Source organism: Labeo rohita, chromosome 25, assembly GCF_022985175.1.
Source record: "Labeo rohita strain BAU-BD-2019 chromosome 25, IGBB_LRoh.1.0, whole genome shotgun sequence".
Classification (NCBI taxonomy): Eukaryota; Metazoa; Chordata; class Actinopteri; order Cypriniformes; family Cyprinidae; genus Labeo; species Labeo rohita.
Genome location: NC_066893.1, coordinates 21,451,158 through 21,472,103, shown reverse-complemented (window position 1 = coordinate 21,472,103; position 20,946 = coordinate 21,451,158). Strand labels below are relative to the sequence as shown.

The following is a 20,946-nucleotide window of genomic DNA, read 5'->3' as shown; positions in this document are numbered from 1 at the left end:
GACGTGTTCTTGCTTCAGAAACAGATATATGAAGCGCAACTGAATAGAACAGAAGGTGCATTTATTGGCAAATTAACTTCAGCACACCATTGCTAATATAAACACTTCACTTCTCCATATGTAAATACACTTGTTCGGATGCAAATATGCTTAGCGCACAGATTCAACATCTATACTACACTATTTTTAACAATGTCGATGTTGCATATGCGTAAAAACAGTGAAGTTCAAAGAGAATGCAAACGTGTTCTGTTTGTTTGCATTTGATTGTGGCTGTCTTATGTCTCTGTGGTAAACTCGTGCTGTAAACTGTCTCAGCAAACCTCTGATTGCATTTCAACACCCATGCTGTCATGTAGACATGACTTTTCAGATATTGTCTCATCTTGGCAAGATCTTCGAGTGGATGTGTATGTGTGTGTGTGTGTGTGTGTGTGTTTGTGACTGCAGAGCTGGTCCATCAATAAGCATTTCTTTCTTAGTGCACTAAGAGCTTTGATGAGGGTGTCCAACTTTTTCCCAGCTCTCCAGCCATCTTAGAGTAATGATTTCTGAAAAGCTGGCAGAGAAAAAGCCTTTGGAAGTATTTTGGCAGCAGGTAGATAGAAAGAGAGAAGAGAAACAGACAGCTAGGCAGTGAGAGTTCGTCATTAAAGATCTGTATATATGAATGATGATGGGGATTTAGAGGAGAAGTGTATGCATCTGGGGACTTGTAATTAACTTAAAGAAATGGGGGTGGAGTCAGTGTGAGGACAGAAAAAGCTTCACAGTGAATAAATGATATGCAATAATGAACGTGTTTCATGAACATGTGTCAAAGACTGACATGGAAGAGAAGAAACCGTTAAATAAAGTTAGTATTTTTCACACAAAAAGTACTCTCGTAGCGTCAGAAAATTATGGTTGAACCACTGATGTCTGATTTTTACAATGTCCTTACTGCCTTTTTGGGCCTTGAGCATGTAAATATGTAAATATGCAGGGGAGAGTGGGGTAAGATGAGCCTTTTTTTTTTTTACTTATGTGGTCCCCAAGATAAGAGAACATGACATAGAAGTACAATGAAAAAATCTAAAGTAATTTCAGGATGTTTCCTATCATTTTAAATTATCTGAATGTATCAATGTCAAAAAGTTCTAAAATTATGGCTTTCTTATATATATATATATTTTTTCCTGTGGCTCAATTTGCCCCAGGTTAGGGGTATGTTGACCCAAGTCAGTGGGTAAGATGAACCATCTGGGAGAAAACTGACCATCTGACTCAATCTGATTCAAACCCATGTGAAATTTTAAAGATAATGTACCTCTTTTAAAAACTAACTTAATAATCAAATTTCATTTAACAGTCATATTCTTTTCTTAAAGCTAACTTAAAATAAAACCAATCAAATTAAGTTTCATTTTCAAACTTTAATTGTTTGCATTTGCAGTTGAACACCAAAGTTTTAAGCTTCCCAAAAACAGACTAAACAGAGAGTTTGTTGCGTAAAATTAAATAAAAACTGAATTAGAATGAAGGAATAAATGACACTGAAACTAATAAACATTTTAGTCAAAAGGTTCTTTGCACGGTACCTTATCTGCAATGTTGAACAGACCATTAGGAACTACAGGTGGAAAGATATACTTTATTATAATGTGATGAAAAGCATCTTTTGGTTCTCAGAGAAAGATTTGGTGCACTTGTACACTGTCCCAATCAAATAAACTACAAATAATATCTATACATATGATAAACCAAACCAGTTGCGCAGTTTCACATTAAAATACCAGTTTATACTTCAGAGATTTAACTTAACCTTAGTGCCTTATGGGGTGGTAAGTTAAAGTGTTGGCTCAACTTACCCCACAGCATTTGGCTCACTTTGCCCCATATCTGGCATTTTGGAAAAAACTAGATAGCTCAGGCTAATATTTAGCTAAATGATTTGCATGGTTATATATGTTGACAAAATCATCTATATGTATCATAAATATTTTTAGACTTGGATAAATTTGCTTTGATGTAACAGCCACAGTTTGTTATGTTAAAATTTTACTTTGACAAGCCAAAAACAGTTTTTAAAGTAAATGGGTGCCTTCCACTCCTCCCATGTGTTTCTCCTTTTCACAGTCTGGCAGAAATTATGTGTGATTCCAAAATACATGGTCACATGACAGTAAAAGTGTAGATACAGTTGCCAAGATAGAGGAGGTGGATCAACTTAGCCACTGGCGCAACTTACCCCACTCTGCCCTAAATGATGGAATTTTCGTTTGTGGTTTAACTACCACTTTTAAGAAAATAAAAAAATCAACTTTGATGTTATGCTAAATTAAATAATTACTATTCAAAAGCAAACAATGCACAGATTTTTTTCGACAAACTGGCTGTCATGAAGCAAACACACAAAGATTGCCCGACTGACCTCCACTGCAAATACATTTTATGTTTGTTTTGACAAACTGTGGTCCAAGCTGAAATTATTTTCTAAGGTAAACAACAGCAAGCTACAGATGCTAAAATCGACAGAGCTTAACTTGTCTTTAACAGAAAATATTTTTAAAGCTGCCAAAATGCCACATTTTCATTAGAAACTTAATAACTCTTCTAATTTAAGATCTTATTGTTTTCCCCGCTGGGAAAAAACACTGTTTTGATAGGTTAAATTATGCTATTTCGATAACATCAGCTTCACAGTAGGTGTTTCAACCACTTTCATAATTTAAAACCATGCTTGAGCCGTTTGAGAATCCTTCAACATCATATAAACATTTCCTTTAGTCTTCTAGCACCAAATCATTGCTCCCTTTCGGGTCTTATGCGTACTGGTGCGTTCAGCCAAAGACTGAGAATCAAAACGGGAGGAAAGATGTGAGGGTCACGTAACTGGAGTTTACCCCAGAAACCAAAGACTTGCTCTGTGTACCCAATCCCAGGACCTGTCTCATTCGAAACAAACAGGAGACAATGATATCAAGGCACTGTGGCAAACATAATCAGCCCACAATACATCAGCCACCATTTTCCCCACCGGCAGCTATGAGTGTAGAGAGGCCTTTGAGAGCTGTGCTCAGCGATGGGAGCAATCACAAGTGTTTTTGTGTGCAGACGCAGAGAGGTGGGGAGAGATGGGTGAAATGCGTCACTGAAGTGTGCTGATCAGCTGCCTGCTAAGCCGTTATTCACACACACATTCGCGACATAAATGAAGCACAGCGCAAAAACAACACCAACTGCAGTTGGGACAAAGAAAGCTGCTCAAATCCTAAATTAAACCCTCACAAATGCTAGAATCCTCTTCCAAATGCAAATCCCCAACCCTTCTCTTTGAAACAATGCCCTCGGCATTCAGTACCACAGTCTTTGGTTTAGCCCAATGAGCAAGTCGAATACTTTAAAGGTACTAGAAATATAATCAAATGCTTTTTGGGGACAAGAAGCGGAGTGGCTGACGTATAGCTCGCGGGTTCTCAAGAAGTAGATAATCAAAATGTAGTGGGTGAGAACCCTTCAAGGTGCAACATTTTATCTGCTTTGTATGTGCAGCAAGTCACTTCAGATAAAAGGGTCTGCTAAATGACTGCTGACCTTTAAGACAAAGACGGTGTCTATGGTTTCGGAAGCTACAGCCACGTACATTTTAGCTAATGCAAAACTAGAGCATATGGCGTTACTCCGCTGCTAATTATTTCATCTCTTTTCCACTGAATGGCTTCAGCAGCTGTTCACAACTCTCAGGTTGAGGATTCATTTTCCTGAACTGCTCCCTAAACTCACTCCTTTAAAATGCAGTGATAAGAACCAGTTGTTCCTAATTTCGTCCTCATTCCCCATCTGAGCATCCACGTTCCTCAGGTACCCTCATTACAGTAGTGGTGGTGAAAAGTGGCAGGTGTGTGGACAGTAGGAGGCTCTTGAAATGTCTAGTAGTCAGGAAGTTGGGAAAGTCATTTTGACTTACAACAGCCTGTTCGGCTTGTGTTATACTGTGAATCAGCGTGTCCGCACTTGGCAGCTCTTAAATTGGTCGTGGAAATGACAGGGAATGGGTCAAGATGTATTTAAGTGAACTGTACAATTATCTGCACAGCAGGAATTCTACTTTAGTTATGGCCAAGGTGTTGAAAGCAGGCTTATAAGACAATGCATGCACACACACTCTTCACCTGTTCAGTGACATTCACAGCCTCCAGCGTGAGAGCATGTGGAGCTCAGTCTCGCTCCCCCCAGGTCCCCTCTACCTTACTCCACCTCCTCACAGGAATATCCTATCGCTTGGAGGGATGACAGCTCTAGAAACATGACATTTAAGTCCCGCTCTCGCTCCTTTTATCTTCATCTATCCATCCGTTCTCACCTAAGTACAGGCCGAATCCTTCCCTGCAGGATTCCGGCCAGGCAATCAAGTAATTATGGGCTTGGATAAATGTCTCATGCGTCCCATCGTTCTCCTGTGGAGAGTGACAGGCGCTTTCAGAGATAAATAAGGTGTCGTCCGTCACTTTGGACGGGTCATTTGTTGACCTGATGTCACATTTGTCAGCCTTAATCACTGTTTTGGGCTCATACTGAGCCTCAGGGGTGACACTAAAGGACCACAGACACTACGGACTTACCGTTGTAAGTTGTGTTACAATGTGTCCAAACCAGGCATGATGCAGTAAAGATTGTTAAATCTAATTTAAATCTTTTCAATTTGAAAGTCCTCATGAAATCAAAATTCAAGTTTTTTTGGCTTTTATTATGAATATGTTAGCCTTAGGGTTATCTATAAGCTAGTGTGCTCCAAAACAATGACAAAATGTGCATTTAGAAGATATAAGCATTTAAAACTTACATTCTCTACCTTACGCCAATATGGATCAACGATTTCAATGATATCACTCTGCACTTCAGCTTCTCATCAAACTTTCTGTCCAATCAAATGCTCTTTAGAATCCAAAGCACCCCTACACGCTTAAGCTGCGGCTGAAATTGGTCATTTGTTCACAGAATTTGTATTTTCTGTATATATATAGGGGGTATGGAACGATTTGGACAATGTAAATATGTTTTCCGTTGTGAATGAAGTCTGGTTTCATGCTGTGTCACGCAAACCATCTGCTCCGGTCCAGAGACACAATAGCACAGAGCAGATCATATGCACGAATCGGTGCAGACTGTTTTGGTAATTGAGTAATCTGTCGACTATTCTGACAATTAATCGCATAATCGGATAATTACACTTTTTTTTTGTAGTAGGTCTAATAAAAAAAGACCTAAGCATACAATAGCCTTTAAAATGACTTAAAATATATATAATAGCACAGAGGCAATAATAATTAGTTCAAATAAATTATCAAAAGGATCTAATCATATGGTTTTATTGAACACAACTGTTAATATACATAATGTCTTATAAACAATAGAGTGAATGTACATTACGCATTATAACAAATGCCTGCAGAAGGCACCACTTTACTGCACGATCTGATCCGTGTTTAATATTGAATCAACATTAAATTCAAATGTCCACTTAATATTTAATATTTGGCCATTTCATTATTATAGAAATGCTACAACCACTGTAATTTCTTTAATATGTGGATATCAAAACTTTTGAAATCGTGATGAACAGTTAGCATATTGAGGAAGATGATGTATTCTCCTGTGTTTGTGTAGGTTTATAAATGACTCACTTTACAAATCTGATGAAACTGCGCATGTTGCATTCCCAGATGAAGGTTATAATAAACCCAAACTCAGTTTGAGATGCTTCACACATGTAAATAATAACAGTTTGTGTAGTAGAGCCACTTTGAGATGCACATATTTAACTTTAACACTTACACCTTGCATCGCATATATTTAATTCAACTGCAGTATTTGTAAATTGTAAATAGCATGCTTTATTATTTTTAAACAAGTGTAATATGTGGAACGGCGCCACTTCCAGTATTTTGCAGATTACTTGACACGTGTGTAACAAAGTTCGTAGAATGGGAAGAAGGAAGCGGGAACCGGCAAACACTTAAATAATAAAATAAACAAACACAAAAGTAAAGCGGCAGCCCCTCACGGACGACTGCCGCACACAAAACACAAAATAAAATCCAGGCCTGGTCCTCTCTCGTCTTCCACTGTCGTCGCTCCTCCTTTTATCCTTCCGGAGCTCCTCCGTGGGACCGGTGAGTAGCACAGGTGTCGCTCATTATCATTATACTCCACCAGCCTCGTTCCGTTCTCACGGCTCTCGGCCCCGCCCCACTCGTCACATCGGGCAAAATACAATTGAGGGTATTTTAAAACTGAATACTAGAATAGAATTGAGGAATCACTGCAGACCACAAAATGTATTGGACCCATTTGTATTCTACACAGAATGCTATATTTTGAAGTCAAATGCGGCTTTACCGGCTCCGGCCCAAGCTGTGATATAAACAAAAAACAATTCAGATTAAATTACGTCAGTGGACCTTTAACTTTTTGTTATAACCGGCGGCAGTCTAATTGGTTTAGGGCTGTAGCTATCGGTTATTTTAGTAATCGAGTATTCTACCGATTACTCCATCGATTAATCGAGTAATCGGATAAGTAGTCATTTTCTTTATTAAAGAGCTATACTAAATACACAAGAGAAAATAAGATAGGTCTCTTAAAATAAACGTTAAATATATATATATAATTCAATAAGCGTTATATATATATATATATATATATAATTCAAAATAAAAATACAAAAACACAAAATAAAAATATAAAAATCAATTTCACATTTCTTTAGAAAAAGGCAAACATTACAACCTAAAAGGTTTGCCAGTGCCTATTTACCACTATACAATTCAGCTCAGAGGGACATGAATGCATTTAACTTGCAGTTACAAATGCATAAATAATATTTTGTTATTTTAAACAAAACACTGAATACTGATATTTACATGTATTTTGAAAATGAAAATACCTTAAATGTGAAATAAAAATCGCCAGTAGGTGGCAGTAAGCCACTGTTAAGTAAGTGAGACATTGCGATTGAACTGAATCATTTAACGGGTGATTCATTCAAGAACAAAACACTGTCATGTTGCTCAAAGACGCAAAACTAAGATAGAGTACTATAAAATAGAGAAAAAACAGGCAATATGCTGTCTAAAATGTAAGTCTCTTAATATTAACTTCTTGTTTATTGATGAACTGTTGAATAATATCAGTATCACATTTGTAATCATGCTGAGGCACTCTTCATTTGATATTCGCTAATTTTCTAACTTTCTGTGTGTCACAGAGAGAGAATGAGACAATCAACATAAATGTCTTTCACAAAACATCTAACTTAGGGACATCATAACTAACCACCATTAATTTCCGGTCTTAAAAATGTCCAGCGTTTATCGGTTTGTGCGTCAGTAAAAATGGTTTGCCTTGATGATTTTTTGTATTCGAGTTACTCGAGGAATCGTTTCAGCCCTAAATTGGTTGGATATACTGCTCAGAATAGCTGTAAATTAAATGAAATGTTGTCTTCTATAAGTATTTTGGTCTTCATCTCACATCTTTGTCTTGCTGTGCTGCCCATTTTTAGCCAATCTATCCACCATCCGCTCCATTTATATGTGTTGCTCAACTTTCCTGTCATCTCAGAGTCTTACTGCTCGGCTCTCCCTGAATCATTTTCTCGCTTTCATCCATTCTCTTTTGTTACTTTTTCTCTTCCAGTTTTCACAGTCTCGCTACTTTTCATCTCAGTCTCTCGCTTTCTGTTCCTCTCTCTATATAACGCATTTTTGAAGCGATATCATTTCAGCGGTGTAGGATTTCTGGTGGATCGCTGCAAGGAAGCGCCACGCCAAGACACGGCCGTGGCGGCAACGCTTTGGATTAGCGCGCCACGCCTCCTTACCCAGAGACCGGCATCGCAAAGCTCTCAGCTCAAGTCACATTTTCTGAGCAGAAAAAAATAACATCAAATGGAGAGGAGAGAGAGGGAGACGAGAGAAAGCACCATATGGCATCAAAAATTCAACTCAGAACACAGGGATCCTTCAAGGACTCTCACAATCTGTCTGAGAGTCTGAAATGAATAATGAAAAATCAATCCACCGAGCTGGGTGTGAAAGTGTCCCATGTTTGATTGACAGGTCAGTGTCAGGCATAAATCAATGGAGATGGAGGAAGAGCTTGTTCATTATGCCACACTAATGAACGCCAGGAATTCCATGCAAACACAAAATGTGCACGTACACACATCACAGTCTAGCTTTTTTTAACAAGGATGGAGTGGAAAAGTTCTCAAGCTGTTCAAATCAAACTTTGTGTGTTTGTGTGTGCGGCTTGCACAGTAGTTGATGTGACAGGGCTGACAGGGCTCTACACGCATATTTTTGTTTAAGAGCACTCGCATATCTACATTACAATTTCAAGAAAAACTAAAATTATGCATACAGTCAAAGTTGAGACAAGTCAAGCCAATTTTACTTGTATAGTGCTTTTCACAATGCACAACATTTCAAAGCAGATTGTTAAAGCTACAAAAAGGATTTGGACAGCAAACAAGATATTAAGGAGATATTAAAACAAGACAATTACTTTTAAACAAATATCAAGTTAGAAACAGAGCACAAACACTGCTTTTTTCTGCAATTTATTTCATGAAAACAATCAAGATTTCAAACGGAACAATACATAAACTGCTCAAATTGAAGACAAATGGTAGTGTTCTACTATTGTTTGACAAGGAGAACATGGCTATAAATATGAACTATTCTGTGGTTACTCTGCTGGAACACCTGCGTCCTTGACTTTCATAGATTGAATAAAAATCACCTCAGGAACTAGATGGACCATAATAGAATAGGACAAAATACAGGATTTTAAGATATATGTATATATCAGAGGTCACGTTAACCGAAAATTGTCTGTCATTGACAGAATTTTTTTTTATCACTGACGAAAAACTCTGAAGGTCGTCCGTCAGTTTGACAGATTACACTAAGGGTGATCTATTGTAAATTGTAGCTGTAATTCCCACCCCTGTCCAGTTGGTGGCGACTGCGCTGTGTGGCAGCAGAGCACGGGATCCAGAACAAAAAACAAAACCGTCACAAATCTTTTGCTATGCGTTTGATTATGCACAGGCAAGTAGCCTACCCACTTCAGCTACAGCGATTTGAGACTGTTTCATATCAAAAGTAACAAAGCACAGAGCTCAGCCTACTGCGATTTATTGGAAGAGGTGCACATCTGTGCACATTCAGTTCATTCAGCAACTGAAAACAGCATAGACCAAAACATTGATTGGGATTGAAGAATCGATACTTGTTCATTAAAATGAGAATCTATCAAAATCGAGAAATCAAAATTACATTTTTTTTAACCCAGCCCTAGCGTATTTTGTTGTTTTTAAACACAGCGCCGTCAGCGCCGTAGGTTCATGATTTAAAAAATGTAACTGTGAACAAAATAAAAGCAATTAAATGTGTTATTATTATTAAAATATGAAAATTTGTTCGGAGAGTGTAAGCTAAAGCATGCTTTGCAGGACATGGAGGCGCTAGCGCGATCACTTGCAAACAACTTAAAATACGCCATCATTTTGCTCATGAAGGAAAGACTAATACATCATTCGTAACTGTAAAGGGTCTACTTTTATTTGTGCGCACTCACAATATCAACAAAACGTGTTTTTGTAAAATAAAGAAAACAAACAGAATGCACTTTCAAACTCAGCAAATACTTTCCTACAGACATAATAAATATAGCTTCAAATTATTACTTAAAAACGAGATAATTCAACTTTCAAACTCAAACTTTCATTATGTAATCAGTAAAGATGCATTTCTCTCTAAAGGTGCGTTTAATGAGAAAATGGCGAAAGTCAGGATTGTCAACTTAAACTTTGCGACACTAACTCACGTTTATTAATAAATAATACAAATATCTCCAAAATATTTTCCCTCAACACATTCAAATTACTTTTGCTCTGTGAACAAATAGCCTAACCTAAATATTAAAGGCCCATTATGGTTTAGAACAGGGGTCAGCAACCTTTTCGGCATGATGTGACATTTTTGATGCCCTCCCTTTTTTAATGCATGCTGTATTTATACAGTACATAAACCTTTTCAAATGATAAGATTAAAAAAAAATTTGATTTTAATATGATGAGTTTCTGAAGATTTTTTTTTATAAATTCTTTTTTAAACTTTTTAAAAGTTTCTTTAATAACAGATATAAAATGTGATGGTACTGAACACCACTGTATGTGTGTGTGACAAGGCCAATCCATTAAAACTGTTCAGTTTATTCACCGTTCTACATTAACATGCTGTTTTAATTTACATGCACACACACTTACACACACTTCGGAGAAGATTCAGAAGCTTATAACCTTGTTGTCAGTGCTGCTCCTCAACTTTTATTAATCAACACTGAATCGCTACAGTATATTTTTCAGCAAAGAGGCCAGTAAAATCGCTGTTTTTAAGTAACTAAACACAGCTTTATTGTTTGTACAGAGAGACAGACACAGACAGTTCACACCTCTCTCTCTCTCTCTCTCTCAAATTGGCCATATTTGAAAAAAGTCGAGTAGTTTGCATCACTGGATACAGCTGTTGTTCAATTAACATTTCTACTGTAAAGCAGGTGACTAGCCTAACATTAAATGATTTGCAGCTTCATCATCTTACCTCACTCTCTTTCAACATTACGCATCACGCTCTGCTTCTGTGAACAGTAAACCCCGCCAACTTCGTTTTGATTGGCCATCTCAGTCATTTTGACATTGACGAGCGCTGTTAGACTGCTGAAGCATTGATCTGAAGCACCTAGTATGTGCAGCGGTAGCGTGTGCATCCGTAGACTATCGCAAGTTAATTCTCACACTTTAACAGTATTTATAGCTCCTAACAGGCTGTGTGACTATCTGAAACGATTACCTCAAAACGTACGTCCGTTTGCAATTTTCCCTATTTTACTATCTATTTTTACCATGGATTCATTTACTAACAAGGCACGATTCGACACAGGATTTTAGTGTGAGTTTTGTGTTTTTATTACATGGTCACTCACTATTGCTTTGTCTGTAATTACAGATGGTTTGATATGTACTGAGCATTTAATCGTCTATCTATGAGAAATGTGGGCTTTCAAACAAACACAAGGGCTAGGAAATCACAGCAGTGGGTATCTACTTCTGAGTTTAAAATCGACCCTGCCTATTCAAACAGAGCGTTTCAATGAGTGGGGTCAAAACAAGGACAGAAAATTGCCTATTACTTTTAAATTATGATTTTAGGAAAAAATCTTCTCAAAACAGTACAAAATAATAAAAAGGAAGTCCATGACCCCTTTAAAATTCCAAAATTAATAAATAAATAAAATACAACAATTTAAAAAATTACACATTTCTACTGTGATGGTATTATGTATAAGTCCACACTATTTTGAAGCGCTGTGCCTAGAAAATTCACCTCATTTGCACACATACATTTTCACTTGCCTGCCTGCTTTGTAGGCCACATTTCCCTCATGTCACCCACACACAATCATTAAATGAACTTCTATAACATTTTTCCGATGGAAACTATAACATGTACTGGCTTCAGTTAGTGAGTACCCTTCCCACTGATCTGACACCAGTTATTTCTGCTTTTCAAGCAACATATGCTGTTTAAGAAAAATATCGTGCCTTTGGATCAGAGGAATAATTGAGGTTCCACCAGAATAGTTATTTTAATGTGTTTAGTTGACTTCTGACACTGCATAAATAAAGGAATTAAAAGTGAATTAACTAATACTGCTCCCCTCCAGCTTATTATCTGCTTAGTAATGGACGTCTGAGATGTGTGTAGCAGAATCGCTGGATTGTATCGGTCGAAACGGAGTGACTAAATTTGTTCAGCTCAGTCAGTTTACATTAGAAAGGAGCTCTTAGGATAGACTGATAAATAGACAGAGATATAAATGTGTTATTTCATGATGGGGCCAGCGGAAATATTGGCAGGGCAAGTAAAATCAGAATTGCTGGACCAAGAGAAAATAAAAATCTCAAGCTGTTATGATCTGGATGTCAAGCAGGGTTAAAAGCGTTTAGTGTTTACAGTTCGATTTACAGTAGGGTAAATGTGAGAGGTGAGGAGGGAGGAGGAGAAAAAGGGAGAGGAGAGGAGAGCTTTATTTTGGCAGCTCTTTCCACTCCTGTCCTCCCACACACGTGCTATTCGCAGACTCCTCACAGCGAGCTCAGAGGGCATTGCACTCGCAGGGATTAATTCACATACAATGTTTCAGCTGTCAGATACATTCCTGCTTTTCGTCTCCCAGCTAAGCGTTTAATGCCACAACAACAGAAGAGGGAACATCTGGCAAGACGAACAAGACAATGCGGGCTGCGGGGAAAAGGAATACAACATAAGCCGAAATTAATTTCCCCAATCACAGCTGACGCATCTCCATCTCAATGAATTGAACAGTGACAGACGCAGGAGAAAGGCGACTCGACAAGCATCTACAAGGACTCCACGTAGGGGCCTTCGCGATTGCACGAGCATGTGTGTGTGTGGGTGTGTGTTTGTGCAAATCTGTCTTCCTCTCATGTAAAGCGGCAGAGCTTGACAGCAAGAAGGTGAATGATATGCTAGAACATCACTACAAGCCTCATGCAGCATTATGTCCACATACACAAACAGAGCAAGTCTCACAAGATACAAGAGATAAATCTTTGATAAAGCACTGATACCACTCACCTGCCCGTGACTGATGAAACCATGTTTGTGTGCAATCCTCTCAGCCTCCTCAGCTCCCCCTTCGATGTGGATGGCCCACGTGTTGGTGTAGATGCCCTGGCCTGTAATCAAGCGTGCCTCGGCAGCCAGGAGGACCAGGTACGCCCCCAGAAACTGCAGCGGGGTCCAGCGGCCCTCCATGAACAGGAGTGCTTCGTCTCCGAGCCTTCTGGTGATGAAGTTTGTTTTCTAAAGCATCTGTGGGTTGCACTGTGAATTCAGCACTGTAATGACCTGGACAAGATAAGACAGAGTGTCAGGAAAGAAATACTGGTGCACCAAGAGGCTCATCGTTTTCTATAAAACTCAGGTTATCTAAACATAACTGTTCTGTCAGAAAACATTCTCAGGGGGACCGTGGCGACTCATAAATTTTCATAAAGGTGTCTTGAGTGCTATTGATAGCGTTACACCAAGGGAAACTGGGATACAAACAACACTTTGTAGGACAAGGAGAAGGCTGTGTAATTCACTTGTACCCACTTGCTATATGCTTGTATCTGGAGCAAGTGCACAAAAAAGGACATCAAATCTATCTCCTGTTGATGTTGTTTGTCAAAAAGGAATAGTTCCAATCCTGTCATCATTTCTTCACCCCACGTGTCGTTCAAACCTGCATGACTTTCTTTCTTTTGTGAAACCAAAATTTGCAGACAGTTTTCTGTGCTCTTTCATGCAATTACAGGAGAAAATGAAGCTTTCATATATCAAAAGGGCATAAAAGCACTATGAAAGTATTATAAAAGTGGTGTGATCTGTATTTTGAATCTTTTGAAGCCGTATAAAAGCTGTGTGTGACATAAGGATGCAAATTTATATAGTTAAAGGGGTAGTTCACCTAAAAGTTAAAACGAAAAATGATTCTAAACTTGCATAATCATATATATATTGACGTATATATGTAAGTCTCCTTTGCTCCTTTGCTCAAAACTGCATTTATTTGATTAAAATTGCAAAAAAAAAAAAAATGCAAGAGTGTATTTTAAAATAATTTAAAATAACTGTTTTCTATTTTAATATTTTGTATTTTAATGTACTTTAAAGGTTTTTTTTAAGAATTTACATTTTGTAATAGTAAAGCTGAATTTTTTTAGTATCAGTTTTTAGTGCCACATGATGTCTCAGAAATCATTCCAATATGCTCATTTGCCGCTCAAGAAAAATGTCTTATTATTATCAATGTTAAAAACAGATGACCTGCTTAATATTTTTTGGAAATTTGTAAGTTTTTTTTTTTTTTTTTTTTAATGTAAGTCTCCTTTGCTCACCAAAACTAGATTTATTTGATGAAAAATGCAAAAAAAAAAAGAAAACAATTTTTTTTTTAATAATTTCAAATAATACAATATTTTATAATACAAAATTTGTATGTTTTTATATAAGTCTTCTTTGCTCACCAAAACTGCATTCATTTGACAAAAATGCAAAAAAGAGGCTATTTTTTAGTCAATTTACTGTTTATATTTTAATATAATATTTTATATTATATATAATACATTTAATATTTCTTATTATTATCATTATTAAAAACTGTTGTACTGCGTAATATTTTTTTTGGAAATTTGTAAGTTTTTTTTAAATGTAAGTCTCCTTCGCTCAAAACTGCATTTATTTGATTAAAATTGCAAAAAAAAAATAAAAATAAATAAATAAAAAAAGGCAAGAGTGATTTTTTAAAAATAATTTCAAATAACTGTTTTCTATTTTAATATTTTAGAATTTCATGTATTTTAAAGTTTTTTATTTTTATTTTTTTACATTTTGTAACAGTAAAGCTAAATTTTTTTTTGTATCAGTCTTTAGTGTCACATGATGCTTCAGAAATCATTCTAATATGCTCATTTGCTGCTCAAGAAAAATGTCTTATTATTATCAATGTTAAAAACAGTTGACCTGCTTAATATTTTTTGGAAATTTGTATTTTGTTTTTTTTTTTAATGTAATGTTTTTTAATGTCTAGTCTAAAACTAGATTTATTTGAATAAAAATGCAAAATGCAAAAAAAATAAATAAATAAATAAATTCAAATAGATAAATTTTCTGTTATAATATTTTATAACATTAAATTTGTACGTTTTTTTATATAAGTCTTCTTTGCTCACCAAAACTGCATTCATTTGATTAAAAATGCAAAAAAGAGGCAAAAAAAATCAATTTTCAAATTTCAATGAACTGTTTTCTGTTTTAATGTAGTATTTTACTTTTTTTAATGTAAAAAAGATGGGGGTGGAATCAGGAAAGGTCCTCAAGTCAGGATTCGAACATGAGACGCCCTGAGCACAACAGCGCTGTATGTCAGCGCCGTTATGTATATAACTCAATTATATATATATATACATATATATATATATAGACACACATACAGTAAGTAACATGGATTACTTTTATAACCCTGAATCCTGTTTCTACCAGAAGAACATTTTGAGAACAGCAGTTATGGTCAGGGAAAGACAGAAGGTGTTTTACACAAGATTTGACACCATATACATTGAGATGATGACCAAAAGGCTTGAGCATTGCACCATCCATCAGAGAAGCTCTCCTACACAGCAAGAGGGAGTCCCATGAGAGTTGAGCAGCTCCTTAGAGAGAGCTCAGTTCTTGCTGACTGTGTAACTAAGCTCAAAGCTTGGCTCAGGGCTTGGTATATAACCCCCGATGCCCTCTACAACAAAACAGAGCATGAACAATAAAGCCTGGCATGTGCTTTCGAAGAGAGCAAGCGTGCAAATTCATAGTATCTCCCTCTTAAGCGAAGGCGTGATGCACGAGGTCTAGGAACAGTGTTAAAATTATAACCCCAACCTGCACAACGTCGTTTAAAACAAGATTTAAAAACAACAGAGCGCCATTAGCAAAAGTATTCCACGGAGTATGACGGCTACAACGCAGAGTTTAGCATTTAAATAGCAGCCCCTGGTAGGAAAAAGTAAGGATCTTGGTAAAAGGCCTGCTGAAGAAACAAACAAATCGTCACGTCTAAAATCTGCATTACAGAGCTCATTAAGGGCTGGCACAGTGCAGTGAGCTGGAGAGGAAAGAGGAGAAAACCATGTGTGTCTTACTGATGGAACCTGCGAATGTCACACCTCCGCAAGCACAGAAAATGAGAGAGAGACAGCGAGGAAGAGAGAAAGAGAGATACTACACACATACGTTTTCTCTGTAACCGCAAAACCTAATCGATAGCTCAAACCAATTAACAATTTCATTAAACTCATTTTAATAAGCAGATTCAGGCAATTAGCAGCTAAGACAAGTTTACAAGACAGGTAACGGAAAAGAGGTCAGCTCTCAGAAAAATTACTTGCTGCCTCTTAGTCATTTTCAGAATTGTCAAATAACTGCCATTCAGGTTAACCGTCCTCCGTATTCAATCTTCACTTGTCGAGACAAGACTAATTTAATAATGCAGCCACTTGTGAAAGCTCCTTCTAATGGATAAACGTAGGAGGTAATGAAGGATTCACCTTTACAGCGCAGCAAATGCAAAATGTGACAGAAAGGCTGCTGTTTTCTAGTCAATTGCTGTTCTGACATAGGAACAAGGCTTGTGGCTTGTCTTTTCTTCTCTTATTAGGTCTGACAAGGTCTTTGTTCTGCTGGAAACAAGGCAGAAGACCACTTTTATTCAGCTTACAAGCAGAACGTGGAACCAGGCCAGAGGGAATTCTGGTAATTGCGTTGCAACCGCAACATTGACCAGAAACGATCAAAATAATTGGTTATCAACAGCTTTCCTTGAAGCGCGTTTCTAGTAAATCACAAATTCCCAACGCTTCAGAAACAGGTCAGGAAGCCAAAACGGCATTCGAATTAATATAAGTCAGTCATGTTGAACTTCGGAATCTTTTGGAGGTCAGCCATCAATCTTCGTTTAGCACTTCAGTTACTTATTTTTCATTTTTAATGACTGAGCACCTGAATCAAATGGAAAGAAAGCTTATCTAGCGGTCTCCGAGGAGCTGACAGATTGCATGCTTTCGAGAGGCAACGTCCCGGGCGATGCTGCTGTATGCTGGCTAGGAGGGCCAAATTTTTATAGCATGCTCTCTGGGGAAGAAAGAACAGTAATTACTATGCCTTAATAACTCCTCATCAAACACAACTACAACTACTAAAGCTTTAATGATCCATGATGGCTCTGTAAGGGCAGGAACCGAAGTGCTTAGTCACTCATTAGACAGAGAGAGACAGCGCACATATTCGCTGTTTATCTCTACCTTTTTTTTCCTCTCTATCTCTCTTGTCAGGATCAGAACAGATGATGACCACACCGCCTGTTTAGAAAAGCCCCTTGGGTAAACCAGGTTTCATAAGCAAACCTGGCAAAAGAATGAATGTTCAAAGACAAGCCAAAGCACACTTATAGTGCTATATTAAAATATTATGATTGACATTCTCTGAGGACCATCACACAGACATCATATGAACCACACGAGACAAAGAATATCACAATAGAGTCTTTATACTCGTTTTGCATTCATTTACTACACTGAACACTGAATTTTTATCTGGTGCACCGTAAATCAGTCAGGGCAACAGAAATCAGTCAATTACGTTGAAAACACTGGGCGTGCATACGATAATAAATCTTTCGGCTTTGGGGTCAGTTTAGAAAATTTAAAATATATTTTGTGCTTTTTCTTTCGTGGAAAACAAAAGGAGGCGTGAGCTCGAATGACAGCCTACAGTTACCGTTCATTTTATTTGTATGGAAAGCAGCAGCAATGAAAGTGAACGGTGACCGAGACTGTCATTCAGGCGAACGTTTCTATTTATGTGCTACTGAGTAAATAAAGCCATACAGGTTTGCAAAAACACTAACTTAGTAGGATGAACAAATTGTTATTTCTGACTGAAGTATAATATAACACACCTAAAAGGTTTTTTCAAATCAATGTAACGTTATTTTTTTAAAAAGTGACTCAACGGTCACTTTTTGTCATCTGCAAACACAGACGTACTAACGTCACACAAACAAAAACCGTCAAAAACGAATTACTTAGATACAACTATGAAACTACTCTCAAAAGTTGTACTAAAACGTTAAAGCTTAATGTGAAAGAAATAATTTTAGTAATTAAAACTTCCTTTTCGTTAACTTCACCTCAGTCCTAACGGAATTAAACACCGGCAAACACACGAACTGTCATTTACCTCAGAAATGAGACGGTTGACCCCTCCTCAAGCACGAACCGAGCTGTCATTGCGGTTCACCCAGCCTCGGAATCCGGTAACGGGCTCACATTTCACACTACACATCCGAAATGAACTCCTCTCACGACAGAAATTGAAAGTACATCCACTGAGAAACCGTTACGGAGTGTTCGCGCCGTTCCGCGAGACCCCCGCGAACTCAACTCAGCATCACGCGGCGAGAGCGCGCAGATCGATGAAACTTTCAACAGAAGACGCGCGTGTCTTCCTGTAGTCTTTTATTTTAATTATTTATTAATCTGGTGTCTGCCAGTCTACGTGGTGTACTTAGAAGCTAATTGTTTGTAAATTAAATTAAAACCTCTGTGGTGTCACGTGCCATCGGTAGCGTCTTCTTTATTGTTCTGTAGACATAACGGGCTCCGTTATACATCCGTACACAAATCCCTGGTAATAACAAATGGCCTACAATTCCCAGGAAGTACGTCATGGAATGAGTCTACTTGGGGTCTGTGATTCGCTGGCTCCATCTGCAGGATTCAGAAACACTGTCTATAATTAAAATTTCACCTCATTACAGACCTCTTTCATATACAGTACCAGTAATAAATAAATGTTTGTGGATTTAACGTTATTTTAACGTTGCAATTCAATTCTTAAAGCAACAGTTCACCTGTTTACCCAGAAATTACTGGTAACGTTAGGAGCTGTTCAATTCCATGAAAGTGAATGGTGGCTAGTCATAAACTTGAGGATAAATAAACAATGACAGAATTTTCATTGCTGTGAATGAATCAGATTACAGTTGGGCTCTTCTCGGCGTGGAGAGCCGAATGTAATCAGCATAATGTTTGCTTTGAAGGACATATATTAGATTTACAGTTTTGTCAATATTTTTACTCCGAAAGCAGCAGCATGCAGGTCACGAATGAAAACAGAATTTCATTCAAGGATTCATCTTCACTGAGCCCAGCTCTACTCTTGCTAAGCTGATTTTGTTTGTCCCTCCATCATTTTTTATTGCCAAAAAAAAGCACAGGCCTGTAGCTCCCTCAGACAATAAACGAATGCTTTATACATCGCAATTATTTAAATAATACATTATTTATACATCATGATGGTATTTGTTTTATGTCCTTTCATTTATGCTGATTGTAATATAAATAGTGGTAACACTTTACAAGTTTTATTAGTTAGCTACTTTAGTTAACATGGAATGAACAATAATTTATTAGCATTTATTATTCTTAGTTAATGTTAATTTAATGCATTATTAAAATCACAAGTTGTTAATTAGTTAATGCACTATGAACTAACATGAACAAACAATGAACGACCGTATTTTTATTAACTAACATTAACAAAGATTAATAAATGGTGTAATAAATGTATTTTCTATTGCCCATTCATGTTAGTTAATACATGAAATAATGTTAACAAATGACACCTTATTGTAAAGTGTTACCAAAATAGTTTGTAATAGAAATAGTATTTATATTACAATAATGAAAATCAACAAGAAAACTGGTAACACTTTCTTAATGCATTGACTTACATACAAATTAGCAATACATCTGTATACAATAATTATTAATCTTTATGTTGATTTATTAAAATACAGCTGATATTTGTTTGCTTTTGTTCAAATAATGTAAACAGATATACCTTTTAATACTGCATTCAATAATGGTTTTGTAAATTATAATGTATTAACATAACTGAGATGAATAAATGCTTTAGAAGAAACCTCAATGTAATGTTTTGAACATTAGACACACTAAAGTAGCCTGATGAAAAAACATTATACATACACTACCAGTCAAAAGTTTTTGCACAGCATGATTTTTAATGTTTTTAAGGAAGTCATTTATTTGATCCAAAGTACAGCAAAAACAGTACAATTCTGAAATATTTTTACTATTTAAAATAACTGTTTTCTATTTGAATATATTTTAAAATGTAATTTATTCCTGTGATTTCAAAGCTGAATTTTTGGCATCATTACTCCAGTCACATGATCCTTCGGAAATCATTCTAATTTTCTGCTTAAAAAACATTTATTATTATTATGTTGAAAATGGCTGAGCAGTTTTTTTTTAGGTTTCTTTGATGAATAGAACATTCAGAAGAACAGCATTTATTTGAAATAGAAACATTTTGTAACATTAGAAATGTCTTTATCATCATTTTGATCAATTTAAATCATCCTTGCTAAATAAAAGTATACATTTCTACAATTTCTCCTCACCAAAAAATTAAAATTAATTAATTAATTTTAAAAAAATCTGATATTTGGAACTTTCTATTTATCAAATAATCCCGAAAAGAAAAGTACTCAACTGTTTTAAATATTGATGATAATAATAATAAAAATAATAAAGCATATTAGAATGATTTCTGAAGGATCACGTGACACTTAAGACGAATAATGATGCTGAAAATTCTGCTTTGATCACAGGAATAAATTACTTAATAATTAATTAATTAATTAATAATAAAAAATATTTCACAAAATCACTGCTTTTGCTGTATTTTGGATCACATAAATGCTGGCTTGGTGAGCAGAAAGACTTATTAAAAAAAAACATTAACAAACTTTTAACTGGTAGTGTATATATGTTAATTTGTTTCTTATCTAATAACATTCACATATAGGTTTGGAAAAACATTAGTAGTATAAACAAATTTTTGTTTCTGAATGAAGTAACCCTTTATGTCACCTTTTTGTTATTACAATATAATACACCTAATAGATTTTTTTAAACCAATGTATTTTTCAAAAAGTAACTCAACGATCAATTTTTGTCATCAAAACAAATTTATACATATACGTTAATTTGTTTCTTATCTAATAGCATTCACATATGTCATAAGTAAAAGTAAATGAATAAATATCATGAAATGTTTGAAAAAAAAAAAAAAAAACTAGTGTAAGCACTAGATGGCGCACCTATGCAACAAATAAGTTTCTTGCCTCACCGTTCCTCTTTCAGCGCATGCGCAGCGCCGTTCTTTGTTGTCACGGTCCAAATTTATC

At 36.3% G+C, this 20,946-nt stretch overlaps 1 protein-coding gene across 1 annotated transcript in view; it reads right to left on the bottom strand.

Moving 5' to 3' along the window:
- The window catches only part of furinb (furin (paired basic amino acid cleaving enzyme) b), a 115,114-nt gene extending 96,768 nt beyond the window's left edge, over positions 1-18,346 (bottom strand). Inside the window, exons 1-2 of the mRNA XM_051099989.1 lie at positions 17,910-18,346; positions 12,711-12,983 (exon numbers count right to left, since the gene is read on the bottom strand). Coding sequence (XP_050955946.1) covers positions 12,711-12,890 — 180 coding nt within the window. The 5' untranslated portion in view covers positions 12,891-12,983; positions 17,910-18,346. The remainder of the gene's footprint in view (positions 1-12,710; positions 12,984-17,909) is intronic.
- Positions 18,347-20,946: the final 2,600 nt, after the last annotated feature.